The sequence below is a fragment of the Astatotilapia calliptera genome, chromosome 18 (genome assembly GCF_900246225.1).
Source record: "Astatotilapia calliptera chromosome 18, fAstCal1.2, whole genome shotgun sequence".
Taxonomy (NCBI): Eukaryota; Metazoa; Chordata; class Actinopteri; order Cichliformes; family Cichlidae; genus Astatotilapia; species Astatotilapia calliptera.
In genome coordinates, this window is record NC_039319.1 from 9,952,427 (window position 1) to 9,973,414 (window position 20,988).

The window sequence follows — 20,988 nt, forward strand, 5'->3', positions numbered from 1 at the left end:
TTAACATGCTGCTTTCTGGGACGTCCACTCCTGGGGAGATTGGCAACTTGTGCGTAATCTTTCTCCCTGGGAAGGATTATATTTTTGAAAATGGACTTGCAACCCTTCCTGGATTGCTGGGCAGCATCCTTAAATGCTTGAGACCACGAAAAAGCCAAAACGTTTGCTTGTGTTTGTTTGTTGCTCACAATTAATAGTCATAAGTTAATCAAGTGCATTTGATTAGCAGCACCTGGCTGCTACTCACTCTCTTAATTCCTATAGACACAGTGAGGGTGCACGTAGTTTTTCCAACACTGCTCTTTCATTTATGTCTTGGTTTTTATTAAATGAATAATATTTAATATGTCATGTTTTGTACCTATTTATAAGACTTGTTGAAGACCAGATGAACTAAAAGAGATTGTACTTTCTTTTTCATATGACTGTACATGTACTTGTATATAAATGTTTTTCTTGATGTGTTTTTGTTGCTTTTAAAACTTTTTTTTTAATCCCTCTCAGGAGTTCTTTGATCACGCAAAGAAGCTGTGGGACGACGAAGGAGTGAAAGCATGCTTTGAGAGGTCCAATGAATACCAGCTCATCGACTGTGCACAATAGTGAGTTCAAACCTTCATAATACATTTTACGGAGTTCACTTCATGAACACATGCTTTTATGTACTTGGTGGTTTGTGCTGCTATAAATGGGAAGGATAAAGGACCTGGTTTGTTTTTCATCCTGCAAATTATAATCTCTGCTTCATCTACCCCCTTGGTTTTTTGGGCTGTTTTTTTTTTTTTTTTTTTTTCTCCCCCCTGTCGCCTTTGAGGTGAAAGCTCTGCAGTGTCTGTTGGTGTCATGTCGTATATGAATGTGGCTAAGATATATTTACTCTGGGTGTGGCAAATTGAGCAAGAGCTGTAGCTGTCCATTGGAAAATTTAGCATATCTCTCCTCATATCAGTGTTTGGCTTTTCTCCATGGCAATATGCAAAGCCTGGTCTGACCTGTATTAAAATGCCCCAGTGTTAAATTTATTGAAGCTGTTCTATTGAAAACTGTAATTAGGTAATGATGGTGTAATCTTGCAGTTCGGGGGTGTCAAACTCAGTTTAGCACATAAACCACATAAAGTTAAATTTGGTCTTGGCTAGACGGCTGTTTCCTGCAATCTATAACTGATTAAATGCCTCTAAATCAGTTCTTTCTTTTTGGTATTAAGTAGCGTAGCTGAAACTTTCTGAGGGTCTTCTGTTTTCATTGCTATCGTTGTTGTTATTGTGGTGGTGATTGTTGTTATTGTTGCAAAACTGATGTACAGCCTGAGATGTGCAGTTTTGAGAAACATAATCGTAAAGAAATACTTATGTAGAAAATCAAAGAAACCTGTTGGTGGGCTTTGGCTTAACTGTGCTCTAAGAAACATATTAGTTGGCAGCTCTTTCACATAATTAAAAAAAGGTGAGAATTTCTCTTAACTTGGGGAAAAAACAAAGTAAAAAAAACAAACAGGAATTTTGTTATTGAATGGAATAATAACAGTAAAAAAAATGCCTAATTTTTTTTCATTCCTTGGTTTTGTATGGCTGGCTATCTATAATGTCAATGATGTAGACATGAAAGGAACAGTTTGGGCTCTCATGAAGTGATCCTCCAAATACTGTCCAGCATATAGGTCTTGTTTAATAGCAACTTTTACAATTTGCCAATCCATTAGATGGGCCAGATTAGTCCCTTTGTTAGGCCACTATCCCTGCTCTAGTTAAAGCTAGTATTTTTCAACTGTTTAAGTAAGACAAACATCTACCTTCGGGTTGGTTCACTAAATAACAGTGTAAAGTGTAGCAGCTACGATCTTAGTCCAGCTGAACTGTAGATGTAGTAAGTACTGATACTGCAGTGTGCAGGGTGCTGAAACTGATGTCACTTTGAGGAGAGTCCCGGATTGTTTTTACGGCTCCTAAAGCACTTTGGGCCACCATAGGGAGCTGGTTGTACACTAGGAAGGGCCCCTCTGTTCCCTGTAAAAGGAAGTTTGGATATGCAAAAGGATTCACTGATTACAGTGCTCTCTTTCTGCTTCTCCTCTGACTCACCTCTGGAGTCACATGTAAATATGAGGATATGTACATGCTGTGGGCTCAGGAGTCCCCTCCCATCCCAAAGGTTGGCTCCCTTTATCTCTGAGGGTTCGATCAAAGCGAGGTCATTATAGTAAACTAAAGTAAAACTGCAAACTAAATCTAGGTGTGGTAAAACATTGGCAGTTAACTGACACCCCCCCCCCCCCCCCCCAAAAAAAAAAAAAAAACCCCAAACAAACCAAACAAACAAAAAGCAAACAAACAAAAAAAACCTAGACTTGGGGGGGAAAAAATAAATAAATAGATAAATGAACTTACAAAGTGAATTAATATAAAATGTAGAGGAAGTGTTCTTAGGATGTCTTTACAGTGGTGTGGTAATGTCACATCTATTACAATTTTCTTAAATACCTGTCCCTTAAAATATATATTTATAATTGAAAAGACTAAAACTAACAAAAACTGGAAGAAGCAAGCCCACTCTGGAAACTAACTGAAGCCAAACTGAATTCAAAGCTAAAACGCATTAGAAGATACAAAACTAATAACTCGAGGTCACAAGCAGGCTACATCAGTGACTGGTGTGTTCATATGTTTGGAGTGTAGGGAGAGTTTTTAATTTTCCCCTAAATATCTTCTGTTCCTCGAACATTAATGTAACTTTTGTTGTTGTTCCCCTGCCTGTGAGGAGCGTCCATAGAAAGAAGAGAAAAAGTCAGGTGATGGTTAGAGAGTCACATGAATCTGTAAGGTGGAGCTGTTACAGTCCACACGGCCTGTGTTTGTCTTTGCTGCTCTGAGTCAGTCTGCGTGTTGTAGGGCAGCGCAAAAAAGAAAGAAAGAAAAGAGCATGTTGTGTTTATTTTAGTCCATATCCCAGTGTCATGGTGACATCATTTAATATCGTGGTACCATAAACATTTCAGATCTTTGTTAGTTCCTCGTCACAAATGCTGCAAATGCTTCTGAATGTTGAAATCTCCAGGAATATTGTCATAGCTGAAACCACTGAGGCTTGCAGCTAGCCCGAGTGCTGATAATACAGCTGTCCTGTGACATGAGCAAACATTAACACAGTAAAATGAAGACAATGAAAAGCATACAGTGTTTCAGTGCTTCATGTGTGACTTCTCTGTTGTGTGTATTGATTTTGAACTTGGTTGCTATGCCTTTTTCTGTCCTACATCTACTGTTTTGAATGAGGGGGGGGGGAAATACTGCCAAATGATTGAAGTCAGATTTTTTTTCCCTCTCTATTTTCATCCTCCTCCTCCACAAAAATATCATTCATTCTTTCTGCTCTCCTCTGCCTGTCATTTTATCCTCCTATCTCTGCCTCTCTGCTCCTGTTTGGGCAGTTATACAATAATGTTTGGTCAAGGAATCATCATCGGGGCGCCCCTCTAGCACGTGCCCCATGTACCGAAGGCTGCAGCGGCATGGGTTTGAGTACGCCCCAGGCCAATTTGCTGTGTTATATTCCCCATCTCTCGCCCCCGCTTTACTTTTTTTTTTTTTTTTCTCTATCACAAAATAAAATCTTTAGAATAAACATTACCTTATTTGTTAAACTTAAAGCTTTGTGACTTTTCATCTCAGAATGTTTTTTCTTTGAAAGATAAAGTTGTGTAATAATCTAACTGTGGTGCTGTAAATTTATTTGACATAAACAGAAATATTAAATCTTGAAAAAAAATGAATGGTCTAACCATTTTGATAACTGCTAGGCTTTTTGCACCATGTTCCTAAATCTTGCTTTTCAGCAGAAACCTCACAGTATCCCTGTGTTGCCTGAGCCATGTGTTTTGATTGAAGGCTGGAAATTGTCAGACTCCACAGCCTCTCGCTTACTTCCTCTCGGTTCTAACCTCTGTATGAACTCTCATAGATACTCTGTCCTACATGGCAACAGACATGTATGTGTAAAGGTCCACACATATACACATGCACACCTATTGTTGTTATGACCACGAACTGTTCTGAGTAACCATCCTGGAAGTTGTGGCAGACTGCTTCAGCTGCCAACTGGGTTAAAAGAAAGGGAGCATAGGTCCTTCTGTTGGAGACTGGGTGTATTAAATCAAATGTTTGTGTTTTGATATCAGTATTTTTTTTATTTTTTTGTGAATGTCTCTTGTTGTTTAGGCTTTGCTTTTTAAAGGTCCCATAATCTACCACTTTATTGTGGTAGATTATGGGACATTATTGTTAGCCTCATATTTTCCCACTATAGATATCTGAACTTTGAGGGTAGCTTTGAATTGAACTGGAATGGCTGCTGGCCCCGCCCCTAGGAAGAGTGACAAAGAAATAGCCAATTTAATTAGTGCAGCGCATTATACAGAGCTGAGACACTTTGGTTTATGTGTAAATACAGTTTCATTCTCAGAACAGGGTTAGATTTTTGCCAGACTGCATCGAGATCACGAAATCCGGATTTCAGCGGTGTAGAGCAGCGGCCTGGTAAATGGCTTGCCTCTGTTCGCTCTGTGGTCAAAATATTGGTGGAAATATTGACTCTGATGGCTGCATTAAAGTCAATATTTCACCTTGTTTTGTTGCCTGACACTAGGAAAAGAAAACTATGTGAGAAGAGATTTAATGTGATTTTTGGCTGTGTTAAAATGGAGCGTAGAGTAGAAGTGACACAAACAGATGTAATGGATTAACAGAAACGGAGCGAATTAAGCTGCACTGAAGCACATACACTGGTATGAACACAGAGTGACACACATGCACTCGGTATATAAAGAAAGCTATTTTCTCTTGCGCCCTTGTAACAAGTGGTTGATAGATATGAGAGTTATATGCTGGACGCCCTTCCTGATCAAACCACAAAGTTTCCACAGTTCATGAGGCATACATGGTATCAACCAAAGCTAACAATCATGCTAGCTTCATTAGCCCTGCTCGAATACAACAGGGTTGTCCTGGTGTATCTGATTTCTCTGTGCTGGTGTTGTTCCTGCATCATCATGTTGTTGTGATGTCATAAGTTTGGAATATGCTGGGAAAAGAAAAAAAGCTCTCTCCTGGAACAGATGGTAACCATTTAAAGTATTTACTTTATTAATCAATTCAATATAACAGGTATATATTCAGGTTAACTTTGCTGTTAGTTAAATTTGGGTTATTTATGTTGTTGTTTTTAACAGTATTAGCTAACTTCTCAGGTAATGCTAACTGAATTCTGAGATAATGTAATTGGTTGGTTGCGGTGTTGATCCTGGACCAACACTGTTGTGATGATGTGGGAACAACTTCGCCACAGGGATATCAGATCATGCGAGTTGTCCTACGATTGTGGGGACATTGCCGTCTAAAGTAATTCACTTGAGTTTTCAGTTCCTCAGATGGCGGGAGAATCTAAACTTGTTTGGTTATTTGCAGGTTTTTCTGCTCATGGTTATTACCTCTGATGTTAGCAGTATACTAAAATTCTCCCTGGAAAACGTCAGCACAAGTTGTATTACAAGCTTGTAACACTCACATAGTATAAAACCGCATTGTCATGACTTTTATTTCAGTTTTATTTCATATCTTACTCTCTTTTTATTTATATTTAAACACCATGCTGATTAGTGGGGCTGTGCTGGTGACTCCTTGATCTTGATAGCAATTAGTTTTGCTAATCAGTCACTATGCAGGTTTAGCAAAAAGGAAATAACCTATATGTAGCTCACTTTTTGCGATTTGTGGTTTTGCAACAATGCCACCAGAACACATTTTGGTTAGATTTAGCTAGATGTCATATTTAGATTTTACAAGGGCGGATTATATACTTCTTCTGTTTCATTTGTGTTGTCCTTCACAGACCTTGCACCACTGGCAGATATATTTTTTCCAGCCAGCCTAACGCTGGATGGCCCATCGGACAGAGGCACAGGAAATAAGTACGGGCCGATGGCAGGCGCTTGTTATGCCAAAGAGCATGTCCATATCGATGTTTTTGGAATCCTGTCACCCATCGATCTGGCCTCTGCATTGCACATTTATACGTTTTAAGAGCACAGATATGTGTCTGCCAGCTGATTGATTATAAGCTATTTTCAGCTGCGGCAGGCTGGTTCCATCGCAATGCCTTGGATGTGTCAACGGCAAAATCAAACACTTTTTCACACGCAAATCTGAACTCCCAGGCCTGCTGCTGTGGTGAATGTTCCCACAGCAAATATGACACAAAACATGGCACAAATAATATGTTGAGATTCATCATCATACCAGTGCTAGATGCTGTTTAGGCTGGTATGAAACTCTCTTGTGTTAGTGTGCTTGATGATGGCTGGGATGTTGGGCTGCAGCAGCCAAACAGGATTGGGCCAGAGGAGAGCTACACTGGATGGTGGTGGTACTGAGTAAATTGGCTGTGAACAAGTTGGGGCTTATTCCTGCAATGAGGATGAGGCCTGAGATGCCTTAGAGGTTTTTTTTTTTTTTTGTTTTTGTTTTTTTTTTTTTAATAAATGTACCACAAACTCAGAGCAGCCAACCATGTACTTCCTCTGGTGACTTTGTCTCAACAGGAACACAATAATTTAATGCTAAGATTTGTGTGTACATTATAGTTCACAAATTGAGTTGGGTTTTTGTAATGTCTTATTGTTTCATAGTTTTGTGTTTTTGTTTTGTTTTTTTTCTCTGTTTTCATTTCAGTTTTTTTGTTTTTTTTTTGTTTGTTTTTTTTATTAGTCTGTCTATTTTTTTAGTCTTTTAAATGATCATAATATAATTTTTAGGGGCATGATTTAAGAGATTTAGCGTATGGCTTATGAAACAAACAACAGGCAAATGTTCTTTGATCAAATGAAAAGGAATCTGAATCTTTTTTTAGATGGTTTAACAGCAACAAAAGATGTAGTTCATAAAGAGGTGGTTTGATATAGGTATAGTTAAGATTTTATGCTTTTTTTTTTTTTTTTTTTTTTTTTTTTTTTTTTTGCTATTTCCGAATTTTAAAATAATACATAGACACTCACCTTTATATTTGTAAACATATGTAAGCATAGTGCATGTTATTCTGTAAATGGAAAATGATGGAGTCACCTTTTGATAATACACCCTGACTTTGTACCACAGTCTGTTTTTTATATATATATATATATATATATATATACACACACACACACACACACACACACACACACACACACACACACACACACACACACACACACACACCAGCTTGTTTTTAAGGTCATTAGTGTTTCTTAAACTGAAACAGTTCAGTTGTTATTCATCAAGTACAAAAACAGGAAACAAAAATCCAAATTAGTTGCTAATATAATTGCTAATTAGTTATTGTTATGTGAAAACGCCTGCTTTGACTAAGAATTTTTTATTTATTTATTTTTAATTTAAGCAAGTTTCAAAACTCAACTTCGGGTTCTTAGGTTTAAAACTGGGATTTGAGTTTGTGACTGACATGTGGTGCATGTTTAATCAGGTTAGGATGTTATGTTGTGAAAATGGCCACAGCAGAGGCACACCTAGGATGGGCCAGGTATCCAACTGTCCTGCAGAGTCCCGGAGATCGGGCTTGACTGTGGGTGGATAAGTCTAAGGCTTGACTAGGCTGGGGCTGGGGTTTAGTGCTGGTCACGGGACTCTGCCACCAGCCTGGGGGCCACTGACACAGTCATCTGGGGCTGTAAAGTGCTAAGAATGGTTGGCATTGTCAGCCAGCCCCAGCCCCTGAAGGCCCTACAGAAACAGAGGGGCTAGGCTTCACAAACAGTGGCTCTCCTCAATAAGGAGCCTCTTCTGTTCATGGAAGAGCCAGAGAGAGCGATATTTATACACTGGCTGCATGTCACTGCTGCTTTTTTGTGTCACCAATAAGTTGCTTGAATTCTTAATGTTTTAGTTGATCTGATGTACCGCCTATAATGATGAGCCTGAATGACTCGTGTTTATGTTTCAGTGTAAGAACTTTTATTCTGATCAGTTGTTTTTATCACATAAGAAATATTTGTCCCCCTGGAAGCTGTTAAACCTTCATGGACTCTGTTGATTTGTATGGATTGCTGCTTGCATAAGTTATATTCGGGTTACTTTCACAGTTTAAATTTATGCATCATCTAAGTGGTATGACACTGACACTATGAAGATTTTCTTTCACACGGGATGAAAGCTACGTTACTGATCTCTGTCAGTCAACACAGTCCATGAGGTTTGTGAGTCTGATGATGGCTGTAAGAACATGTCATGCTAAAGGTGCAGCGGTATTTTCTACTTCCGGTCATATGGATTGATGTCAGCCTATCACCAAAAGAGACAACTGTTGGTTTATCTGTGCTGTTGCATCAATTTTGACTTGTATTTTACTTGTAATGTCTGAATTTCTGGCTGAGATGAGTGTTTCTAAAACCTTTTTGCTGATCCAGATACATGTTCCAGGCTTTATTTGTTTTGTGTGTTTTTATATTTTCTTCATTTTTTTTTTCTAGAGGAATCATCTTTACAAACAATGTAGTAGACTTGTTTTGAGGTTTTTAAGCTTTTCTTTGCACAATCCCACTGATGATGGGTTGGCCATTGCCAATATTAGTCTGATATATTATTGGAGCTCTTCTTTTGACTTGGCTTCAGGAGTTTTGGGCGTTATTAACCTGTCCCGTCATTCAGCGGAGTGGTTTGGGACCTTTGTCAGTGCTGATGACAAACCTAGATAAGCTGGCTGTGTGAGGATTTACAGAACTTCCAGAAACACCAACAGTCTAAAGATTTAAAATCCACATAGTTATGATTACTTTAACAACAGCCAATGAGAGACGCAAGTCTGAAAGAAATGAAAGTTTGAAACGGCAGCCTTGAAACAACAAGCTACTACAACTGTCAGTTGGGCTGTTGAGAAGAGGATTTGTGATATGTGCCAACAACACAACTTCACATACACCGCTAGTCCTGGATTAGCAGTGTTGTTAGGCAGTGGTAAATATTTTTGCCTTTGAGGCTAACGTCAGCTAACGTACTGCTGCTGACAAATATTACTGCGAGTTAACCTCCACCATCCACATTTTTTTCGATTCAGCTTTCTGCCTTTCTTCTCACTGCACAGTGTGGCTAAAGTACAAGAAACTGGATGCATCACAGTTTAAAGTTTTGCTGCCTTTGTGTTTTCAAACTCGTAGCGTGTGCATGTTTCAGATTTGAGACAACTGTAAACTTCTTGTGTGCATGATGCACACTGATATTAATATTTGGTGGGATTTTAAAACCCATGTACTTTAAGTCAGACAGAAATCTGAAAATTTTTAAACATATAAACAAACATCAACTATTGGCCTGACTTTAATTTCAAGTACAGTATCAGGCCAGAATTAGACAGAGTTGAATCCCAATGGCACAGTAGTTTTTATTTTGATGGAAAAATAGAGAAGCATTTGTTGGCAGGTAGGAAGTGGACTGGAGGAAGAAATGAATGAGGAAGAGGAACATTTTGGTAGCGTTATGGTGAGAGTTTTTTCTTTTCTTTTTATTTCCCAGCTCTAAAGTTGTAAACAACCAAACAAATGTTCCTCATTATGTTAGATTCAACCACCAAACAGGCCATAGAAACAGCACACCTTGTTGTTCGGGTAAGAACATTTTAAAGGCATTAAAAAAATTACGGCTTTATCTCTTTTTTTTTTTTTAAGGCATGAATGCTTGGTAAACAAATTTTAAATGGTTTCAAACAAATTAAAACTCTTCTAGCTCTGTTTTTCATTTACATTATCGCTACATTACTAATTAAAAAAATTAAATACTTTGTACATAAAATGAGTCATGTAAAACCATAATCCAGATTAACAAAAACCTTTGTGTCGCTTGTTAAAATCAGATGACCCTCCTGTCAGCTGACTGAGGAATAATCAAAGGACGCACTATGGAACTGTGTGTGTTTGTGTTTGGCTGTATCTGTGAGTTGAGGGAAAGGAAGGAGTGGTTTTGCACTGAAATGTAGGATCAGATCTGCTGCAACCTCAGTGGGACACCATCTACACAAACCACTGTCCTTAAGGTTGTTAGAGCCCCCTGTGGGACCGAGCCGTTCTCTCTTTTCAGTCGTCTCTTGAGGCCAGAAAGCGATAGCAGAGAGGATGTTGCGGAGCACATGAGAACACATGCCAAGCCTTTTCCCTGAGAGAGAGTGTGTGTATGTGTGTCTGTGTGTTAACCGCTTTTTACTTGAAGATGTTTTAAGTGATGCCCTATGTGTGCCTGAGATTTTAGTTTTCCTCTAACTTAATTGTTTTGTCTATTCGTTGAGTTATAGATTCAAACAGCCAGCCTGGGTGGACATTTGAAAGCGGTTAAGAAAGCCTAAAGCTGCCCTGCGTTGCATGCTACATGCCACAAGATTGGCTACACTGCCAATGTGTTTTTATTTTGTTTCTAGAGACCAGAGGCTCTGACAGCTTCTTTTAGCCTGAGGAGAATCACATTAGAAACACCACTCATTTCCATAGCACCTGATATACATTTTGGCTAAAGTGTCTAACATGTAAATCTGTGTCGTAATGTACAGTATGAAAAAAGTAAATCATCACTATGGTGGTTTTAAGCTCAGTGTAAGCAGTGCTGCAGAGGACGATGAGAACTTATGCTCCACTTAAAGATTTGGGGGGTGGGGAGGCTATAAATAGATTTTTTATTTTTGGGTTAAAATGCACGTCCAGCAGAGAGACAGAGCGAGCCTCGTGAATGGTGGATATCTGTGAGTCTGTTACTGTGTGCGCCGACCACACACATACACAAATACCTTTCTCTCTCTCTCTCTCACACACACACGCACACACACACCCCCTGCTGTTGACCAGGAGTGTAAAGGCATAGTCTGCTGGAGGACAGCAGTGGCGCTGCAGGTTCCCTGCTCAGAGATTGTGGAATGGTTGTCCATAGATCCCATCCCCTCCCTCCCTCCCTCCTCCCCCTTTTTTACTCCTCCTCTCTCCCCCTCGCTCTCTATCGCTCTCTCTTTACTGAGACTCCCCCTCCTCTCTCTCCCCCTATGTCGCTCCCTTTTCTCCCCCCACCCCCCTTAGAGCTTATGTAAACTAGCTGTGGAGCCAGGGCAAGCTGAGGCTATTTTTAGCAGCAGCACTGCAGAGCAGAAACTGGCTAGGGTCACGTGTGCGAAGCCGAATCAAAGGGAGTATCCCGGCAATGCGCTGTAAACAAAGGGAAGGTCAGTAGCAGAAGGTGAGACACAAAACGCCTCTGTGTTGGTTTTGTGTGTTTCTGTATATGTGTGTGTGTGTGTGCGTGCGTGTGAGAGGGAGACTATACACTTCCTGACTATACTTTCTCTTAATGCCCTGACATAAAACAAATCATTGTAAGTGTATGAATGCACTCATATGCTTCCCTGCTTTCTCTGTCTCCCCCTGCCCCACACACACGCACACACCCACACAGCTCAACCATTTCTTTCACTGCTGAGACAGACAGAGGGGAAGCTGAATGGATCAAAGTGAGGTTTGACACGCGAGGATACATTTTGCTGCCTAATCATGACCAGGCCTCCTCATTGGCTCCACACTCTCTCCCAGGCCTAGCAGAGTGAGCTACACACAGACTGTGAGCCATGCAGAATCTACGAGGGGGCACATGACTATGTGTGTTTAGCATGTTTTGTCACACATGGGGATTTCAAACCCTCAGAGCACCACTTCAAGGTTGGCCTCAATGCGTTCAGTAGCATGCAGGGCCAGTTATCAGCGAGTCCAGAGGATAGTTGTGTCCAGCCACACCCAGGCAAAAGGTCTCCCTCCACCTCAGCCACTAGTCAAACAAGCCTCACCTTTCACCTCCTGTGGAACATGGTCAGAATGGGACACAATGCTATTAATAGAAACCTTTTTATATAGATATTTTTTTTGGTGTCACAGCGGTTTGTTGACAGTTTGAGCTGTAGGGTGTTTTGTCAGGCTGAGCTAAAAGAGGTAGCTTGGAGGCTAACTTAAGTAAACACTTGGTTGGGTGATTTATTGTTGCAGGCATTTGTAACCTGAGATTTTACAGCTTTATTATACTGAAAGTAACCACGTAGACATGGCTATCCCCCCCTCCACCCCCCCACCCGAGTCTAAGAGGGTCATGAAAAGAGAATATGCTACACCAGCGAACATCCGGTTCTTCCTCTTCTTCTTTTCCTGTTGTGGTTTTTCAGTGACTGATACTCTCCACTAAAGCAATATTTATTCAGAAATGTAATTCTTCTGCTGATGTGCTTTCACAGCTGCTACAGGTTACAGATGTACTTACATGTGCATGTTATGAAATAGTCTCCATGTGTGAATACTGGAATATAATGCCCGTACAAAGTAATCAGTTGATTTACATTTCCTTGTTTCATTTTCTCAGTCGTGTGGGTTTTAAGATTCGACTATATATATTTCAGTATTTGGGTGTATTATTAAATATTAGACGTTACTAAAAATTGTTACATTTAAACTTGGTTTAATATTTTCTACTTTACACCTGTATTTGTTATAAAAATGCATCTGGTGCCATTTTACCAGACATGATACATTCACAGAAGATTACTACTAGTAGTTGTAGTGCTGCTGCTTCTGCTGCTGTTGCTGTGACTGAAATGGATGTAGGATTTGTTGACAGAGCTGCAGTTGAGATGTTTTTTTTTTTTTAAAGAACCATTTCAGATATATTGGTGTCACTGATTTTTATGACTGGTGTTTATTTTCAAATTCACGACTTTGATTAGGTAGACATATTTCAAATATGTTGGCCTAATGAAAAGCAAAGGAGACTTATTGTGCTCTCATCTCATAGAACCCAAGGTGTGCCCAGTGTTTTGTTTTTTTTCTAGGTAGAAAGTTCTGTCTGCCTTGTGGCAGGTATTCACAATTTTATTAAATAGTACATTGAGTAAGGTTTTTTTCCCCCGCTACTACAATAATCTGTGATACCTGTTTGAGTCCTCTGACCCTGTTTTGCACTTGTTAACTGGGAAAATAATGACACGATGCACTCATCCCACTAATCACAAACACATCAAATCATGTCTCTTCCATTTCCCCTGATCTGCTTGCATCACAGGAATGTGAGGGAACTAATTTGTACGAGGGATGTTCCTGGTGACTAATTTACTAGTCAAAGAACATTAACCAAAATTAAGAAAGTAATCCACAAAAAGATAAAAGTTGAGTGCAGGCTAAACTTTGTCCGCACAATATTTGAGAGTTGTGTGAGACTGCTGAATCACATTTTATTCAGTATTCACTTCAGTCGTTTTCATTGCTGCTGAAATGTGTGGTTAATTGTGGCAAGCTTGGCACACACAGGTGACAGCAGTAGACTTTCTTACCTTGCATGTTGATGTCCACACATCTGTTGGGTTTTATGGAAGTTTTTCTCTGACACAGTCCAGAGACATACTAGATTAAAAAAACCAATAGTAATAATAAAAAACTGCAGAACTGTGCTGGGTTTTGTGGTTCTCTATGCGAGACAGAGGGAGTACTAATGAAATAATGAAATATGAGCTTGTTTTACATGCTAGCATTTCAGCTGCCAACTAGCAAAGGCAGAAACTATTAACCATTCAGGTGAATGATTTAATCTAAAACAATAGCTGGACTAAACTGCTGCGTTTTAAGGTGGTTTGAATTTTTGATTGTGTGAGATGTGTTTATCCCTGTGTATAGCTTAAACAAGGCTGCCTCGGTTTCACCAGTGGTTTGCATTTACCACTTGGTTGTAAAGCATCATTTTCATTTTGATGTGTGTCACCTGGGCCACACCTGTTTCAGTTATTCTTGTGGTTTAATGCCCTGTTGTTGTTGTTTTTTTGTTTTTGTATTTTAAACTTTGCCACAACCAACACTTTGTCTCTGAAGTTCTGCCTGACTTGGTGTGTTCTTTGCATGCATCACACAACATTTTACGTAGCTCCCATTCACTTAAATTGTGGCTGTTGATTTTGGTTGAATGGTTCAAGAAGTTACTTAATACTTTTATCTTGACCTTGATAGAAAATGTCAGGAGATCAAGGAAAGAATTAATAAGGACATGGGAAGAGAGAGCGGCGGTGTGCAGGGAGTCCAACTGCACTCAAAAAGCTTCTTTAATAATGTGATGGTTGATGCCAGTGACATGGTTCTGCAGTATGGTGGTGTACCTCTGAAACTTAAAATATTCACTTTTTGTAGTCCATCTTCAAAGTCCTTCCACTTTGTTTTGTCCACTTTTTAAAAATGTAAATCTACGGCCTGCACACAGCGCAAAATCCTGATAACCACATTTTATTGCTGCAGTATAATATCCATCATTCACAAAACACATCAGCAGGTTATGACATGAAATGGAAAACACACTGTTAACATTTACATGATCTGTGTCTCTTGTCAGCTATGTTGATCGTTTGTTTCTAATGACGGTTGCGAAGTGGGTTGCTATGAATTATGGGATAGCATTAGCTTCTTTCCTTTCATAAAGGATGCTCCAGTGTATCCTCTCCTAAAGCGGGAAATAAATGAAGCATTGAAGGACCTTCCCGGAGTATCTAGAGAATTCGATCCAGCTCTTATTAAGGCTGCCACGCAGATACTTCCTGGTCACTTCACTCTGTAAGCAGATTTGACCATTCATCCAGAACTTGTGGTTGTATTTTACTCGTGAGCATGAGAAGGTGGATTTGGAAAATAATCTAAGCCGTGAGCTCGTGGTGGTCTCCCACCAAACATACAGATGCAGTATACAGTGACACAAATACAGTAATAGAAAGCCAGCGCAGGCCACGGTTCTGCTGTGTGTTGATGTATGAGCGCGTCTGGGAATGGAAGGATACAAGTGCAGCCTGGCTTAGGAAGAGAGGGAGAGAGAGGAGTGGTATGGACTGTCTGGGGTTGCCATGGGAACCCAGCTGCTAAAACCAGGCAGGGTCAGTGTGGAAGAGAGGCTGCATGCAGCGTGAGAGAAGGGATGCCACCCGGAGGCCTGTTTGCAAACTACACAAACATCATACGCACTGAAGTTCAGGCTGAATTCATCTTTAAATAGTAAGAAAGGAAAAAGAATATTAGCTCTGTTTAGTGCAGAGTTTTCTTTCATCCTCTGTCATTATGGATTATTTCCTATCACCCGGTTGTTCAGGCCTGTAGAGCTTAGTTCAGGCTTATGCAATCTGCACTGATACTGTAGACGCCCCTGTCTAATATTAGTCATTGGTTATTGACTTTTGATTAGGGGAAAAGAGGAAAAGCTCATTTTCACTGGGTCACTGGTTTACTTCCAAGCGGAACAACTAATTTGACATAGAGGCTGCTGTTGTTTACAGGCAAGAGATTTGAAACCTGCTCGATAATGTTGATTTAGACTATTTTTACTAGGTTTTCTATTTCTGGCACAGACTCATTCAGTAGCTTACTGACAGCGCATCGATGTCGGGCTTCAATATTATTTAGAGAAACCCATAAGTCAATGGCACAGTGAGAACTGTATTTGGGAGCTCCACATGGGACACAGTTCACTCCCAATGTTCCCACTGTAGCTCCAATTCAGAGGCTGAGACTATTTTAAACAGAGGTAATGTAATGGTCCACACAGACACTAAGCAGAGACAAAAGGGCATTACAGGCTATTTTACATTTTTATACAACACCTTTCAAAACCATGACTTGATGCCGGCCTGGAAGGCGAAATGGAGGCCTTGAGATAAAGCAGGCTCTTTTGTTTACACAAGATTTGGTTTGACTTTCAGGAGTGTCTCCGTTCTTGCTCCTATATTTAGGAAGTACCCACTGAGCCGTTGATGGATTTGTCTAGTTTCAGATCCATCTCCCAAACTGCACAGTGTTCCTGTTTGGATGGATGAGCTGAACCCCCCGGGCTTGGATCTTTCCAGCAGGTGACCGGGATCCTGCACAGCTCCACCTTCGCTGTGTCCCACCGCACGTGGCCCTGCGTGCTGTACCAGCTCAATACATCGGACAGGCCGTGTTATGTGACGAGCTGTGCAGCGCTGCCAGTTTTGTTAGGATACTGGGCGTGTTTTGTAAGAGAAGACAGATGAAGTGTTGAGTGGAAGTTCTTCTTTAAGTTTACAGTTGGTATGTAGATACTAGTTTAGGTTAGACTTTTTGAAATGAGTACAAGTACAGCTGAAAACATTAGTCTGCTGATATAAATATAATCAACTCTTTGGTCATTTTTTAAAAAGAAATCTGCATTACTAAAGTGTTTTCAGCAACAATAACAGAATACGCTGCTTTTTGTTTTTATGAAATTTTTGTAAATTCATGGCATTATGTTTTTGCAAAAAGTCTCTGTCGCCTTATTTGACATAAGTTTATGCATTTTCCTGTTATTTCTAACCATTTCATAAACATGGCTATTATGCTAAAGTAAATTCCGGTAGTTTTCCTTTCCTTTCGGGGGCACACCAAAAATTCCTCAAAGCAGGAAAAACCCCAGCACTGCTAGCTTGAGAAAAAGTAGACACCTGAATTTGTTATCTTTGGCTGTTGGAAATTGTAATCATCTTCTGACATTTTATAGCCGCAGTTGTTAATAGAAGTGGGAAAGTCCTCAGAGAAAGTGGTAATTCATTTAAACACAGTTAAAATGGGAAATACTGAACTGTGAAAAGAGGTTTGAATATTTGATTTTAAAGCAGTAAATGCAAAGACAGTTTGTACTTTGCATGCAAATGGCTGTTTTCAAAGGGCTTAATTACCCATAATGCTCTTGGAAATCAATGCAATGAAAAAAGATGCTGACTACTCATGTTAAGGGGCAAGTTTTGCCTAGTTTTAATGTATGAAAGCATGTGTTTGTTTGTTTTTTGGGGGGTTTTTTTGTTGTTGCTCAAAACAGACTAAATTGTATGTGGTGACCACAACTAGTCTGCATATAATTCAATTTGTGTTCTCTTAACTGTAAAATTCACAGACTTCTGTTATTTTCAGCCACTTTCTAAGCAACAAACGTATTGAAGCTTGATTAAATTAAGCCCAGCTTAAGAAAAACTGCCTTTCACATTTATTCAGAAAAATATTTGGGGACTTGGATCTATACAACTTGTACACAATACAAAACTGAATTAAATGCACATTACAGATAAAAATACGCACAGTTCAAACAGAAAACATTTAAATGGAGGGTTACCAGTTAGAAACAGTGCAGTGGGTCTGTTGTGTCCAGCAGTGTGTTTTCAGGCGCTGTCACCAGCCAGTTGGAGACTAAAGTGAGAGTCCATTATACTGGCCCGAGCGCTCAAAATATGGAAACTATTGATCGGATCCTCTGAACTGCTAATTAAAGATGGTCCGCTATTTGTAAAAAGTCAACCCAATTATCAAATGAGCACATGAGTCTGGGTTGCTGTGGGTCGGTATGAAGGTTTCCAGTGTGTTGGAGGGGATTTTTTTTTTTTTCAGTATTTATTCCTGTCTTTTGATGTCTTCAATTTTGTTTTGCTTTGGACACGTGCTTTTTTTTTTTTTTTTCATGCACATAATTAGATTTTAGCACAAATTTAAAAGTGATCTGTTCTATTTTGGTCGTCTCCTCCAGATATCTGGTTTATTTTGGTTGTTTCCTTGTTGTGCCTGTTGCAAGGCAAACATGTACCCGAAGAAGGTGCTGTGGAGCTGGGTGGCCAGTGACTCTGAGCCCTTGGTGGAAACATACCCACCATGAAAATCTTCCCCCTGCACCCTTTTCTGCTCATTGGGCAGCAACATGTTGCCCGGGGCACTTTGCATTAACTGTCCCTCAACATATCGGAGTGCTTGAGTGAAGCTCAGCCTGCGTATGTGCAATAATGCTTGTGTATGTGTTTCATGGAAAGACTAGACAAATGGCATAGAAGAACTAGAGGGGGTGCACTGCTAAGTGAAATGAACGGCTTAGCTATTTAGCGCCATAAAGGGGCCTTTTTTTTTTTTTTTTTTTTTTTTTAACCTGACGATAGCACTGTGAAAGCTCATCTCAAGCAGGGACGTGTGATGATGTTGTTTGTGCTGTGGTTTAAGTAGAGTTTTGGGAATTGTTACATCCTCGCTTTAGAAAGTAAACAAAAACGGTAAAGAAAGCTAAAAATTGTTACGATGCCTCTCATTGGTGGGGTCTGACTATATTGAACTTGCTGTGTAGTATATTTCTTATGTCAATCCATATGATTCTGCCCACAACAAAGTTTATACATAGCACACAGGCTGGCCCACAGCACCAGCTCAACACAAAAAGAATAAGAGGGGGACTGTTAGAGCAGATTGTTGGTATTTTTTCTTTTTAACTTTAAATATATATACAGAGAACAAACTGTCATGAAACAGTAAAAAGCCTTCTTTATAAGAGCGCTACTGTGCCAGGCTAAAAACAAATGAGAAATTACATCTCATTTAATGTGGTTTGATGGTTGTGAACAAATTTTAAAGTCATAAAACTAATTCATAAATGCCAAGCATAGTTTTCTGTGTATATATTGTACACATGCTAAAAACAAAGTGGCAAAATGGCGGCCTGCTATCCCTCCAAAGCCACAAATATGACAAAATGACCACATCACACAAAGATCTCCAACGCCAGCGTTGAGCAGTTCTTGGAGGAAACTGAAGAAACGGAGCACAAACCACAGATTTCTCTGGACCTTAAACCCGTCTATTTGTAGCACTCAACCAGAACAGCTGTAGTCACTGTAAACTGCACTGAAACCTTTTGATAAGGCATTATCTGGTCGGCCACTTGATGATCAATGTTATCTTTTTCGGCCTTTTTTCCTGGATCCAGTACTCTTGTTTTTTCTCTTTCTTTTTCTTTTTCTAGCCTCTTGCCTGGTACAGAGACTATATTTGGATCTCCAGTGCTCTACCAATAGTACTTCTGTCACATGGCAGTCACAAAGCACTCAGTAATTATAACCTAGCTGGGTTTCTGCAAGGAAGGCTGACTAAAAATACTCTCATATTGTTGCAGCAATGGGGCAAAAAAGCTGGAGAATTTTAAAAGGCTTTGCCTGTATTTTTGCGTGTCTGTGTGTGAGGGAGGAACACTTTAACATATACTGCGCCGTCTCAAATAACGGTGCAGTGCAGTGGGGTTTACTGGTTGTGTTTCTCGTCTCCAGAGAAGCGCTAATTGGTAAATAATATAATTAATTGTGTAATATGATGGGTGTGCTTCATGTTGTATGACTTCAGAGCCAGGACAAAAAGTAAACGCTGTGCTCTAAACCACAGATTCGTGTTTTCTCTCTCTCAGCGCTTATTTTTATTTATCCGTCACATCTTTGTGTTTATTTAAAATCATGTTTTGTCTGTTATTGTACTCAAAGTGAACTTGATTATTTTCTTGATCACTAACCTGGCGTTATTTTGGTAATTGAGTATTTCTGAATGTGTGAATTGGATAATTTATAGTTGACAGGTGAAATTGTTTAAAATATTGAATAAATGATAAGTGATATGTACTTAAATGCATAATATATTGTGTAACACGCGCAAACACGTCAACCGAAAAGGTGACAGACTTATGGAAAACATGAGTATTCTGGTTTTAGATGATAAAGCATGTTTGAATGATGCTTTTGAAGGAGCTTAAAATGTAAGAAATATTGAAGAGGAATTGACGAGAGCCTTTAAATTCACAATTCACAACTTGTAACATTAATCACAGTTATAAAATAAAGCAAAAAAACCTCGATGCAAGTCAGCTTCATACTTTTTATCAGCTATTTGAGTTTGAATATTTTGAGATTTCTTTTTTATTTTTTTTATCACAAATCTTTGTTACATCATCTCAGGTTCTAGGACTTTGATTCATCACCATATTCTGACATTTCATAGAGGAAACAATTAATGCAGCAGACTAACCACTAAGAAAAGTGTGAGTCTGAGACCTGATCTCATGAAATGTTCACGCTGAATTGGCTTCCTACCTGATGAAACATTTTCAGAAGCCCACATTGTTTACAGAGTCTGGTTGGGGTTTTTTGTGTGTGTTTTGCTGCCCATTTGTCTGTAATTGCCTATGTGCATCATTGACCTCTATACTCGTCAGAAATAACTTAAAATTAAATTCTCATTGCTACGACCCCAGCTCCCCAGGGGAAGGGAAACATTAACAACCACTTGAAAATGGGTTTGGGGAAAATTATCATCTTTTACTGAGTTGAAGTCTACAGAAATAATATAGCTAAGCGGAAAATAAAAATAGGACAAGCTAAAGGCAGCAAGAGCTGCTAAAAATAATCATAACCAAAAGAGACTCTTACCTTAGGTTATTTTCAGCTTCCTGCTAAAACCATATAACAAAATAAACAAAAACACTAGTTTTACTTGTCTTCACAAACTCCTCAAACTGAACACAAGATGATGTGGATTTTATTGTTTACTTGTTGTTTTTTTTTCCTTTCCTGGGAAACGCTGGCCAGTTTTGTTTATTCAGGACTCAAACCACTAACATTATACACATAATAGAATTATAGACAAAGAGATGGTAGATGCGGGGAGACACGTAACCATACAAGATGTAAGATGTAAGATAGAAAATCCCACATGGATTGTGACGTTTCGTTACAAAGCAAACCATGTCCATAAACGTCTCTCGTGTATGTGTCAGGTCTGTAAAGATGATTTTCAGGCTGAATTGAATGTCTAAAACGTGTATTCACGGTTCACCTTCAAAGGTCAGGTTGTAAATCAAAGACATTAAAGAATTGTGGGAATTTTACATGCTGGATTAGAGTGTTGATCCAATGGAGAGGAAGGGTAGTAAAATAATAAAAGGACAATTTTTAAATCCCAACTCAGGCTATGGTAATGTGTCCTGAGCACTTCATCTGTTACTTACTTAAATATTGCATAATTAAAACGGCACAAAAAGAAATTACATTACATACATGTATTTTGGACGTCAAATGCGATGTATAACCGGCTGATTTTGGACAGCATTTTTATTTTTTTTAAATAAT

The 20,988-nt window shown here is 39.3% G+C and overlaps 1 protein-coding gene across 3 annotated transcripts in view; it reads left to right on the forward strand.

Moving 5' to 3' along the window:
* gnal2 (guanine nucleotide binding protein (G protein), alpha activating activity polypeptide, olfactory type 2) overlaps window positions 1–20,988 on the forward strand; it is a 54,052-nt gene that overhangs the window by 23,942 nt on the left and 9,122 nt on the right. For all 3 annotated transcript variants that reach the window (XM_026148654.1, XM_026148657.1, XM_026148656.1), the window contains exon 5: window positions 505–602. In XM_026148654.1, coding sequence (XP_026004439.1) covers window positions 505–602 — 98 coding nt within the window. The remainder of the gene's footprint in view (window positions 1–504; window positions 603–20,988) is intronic.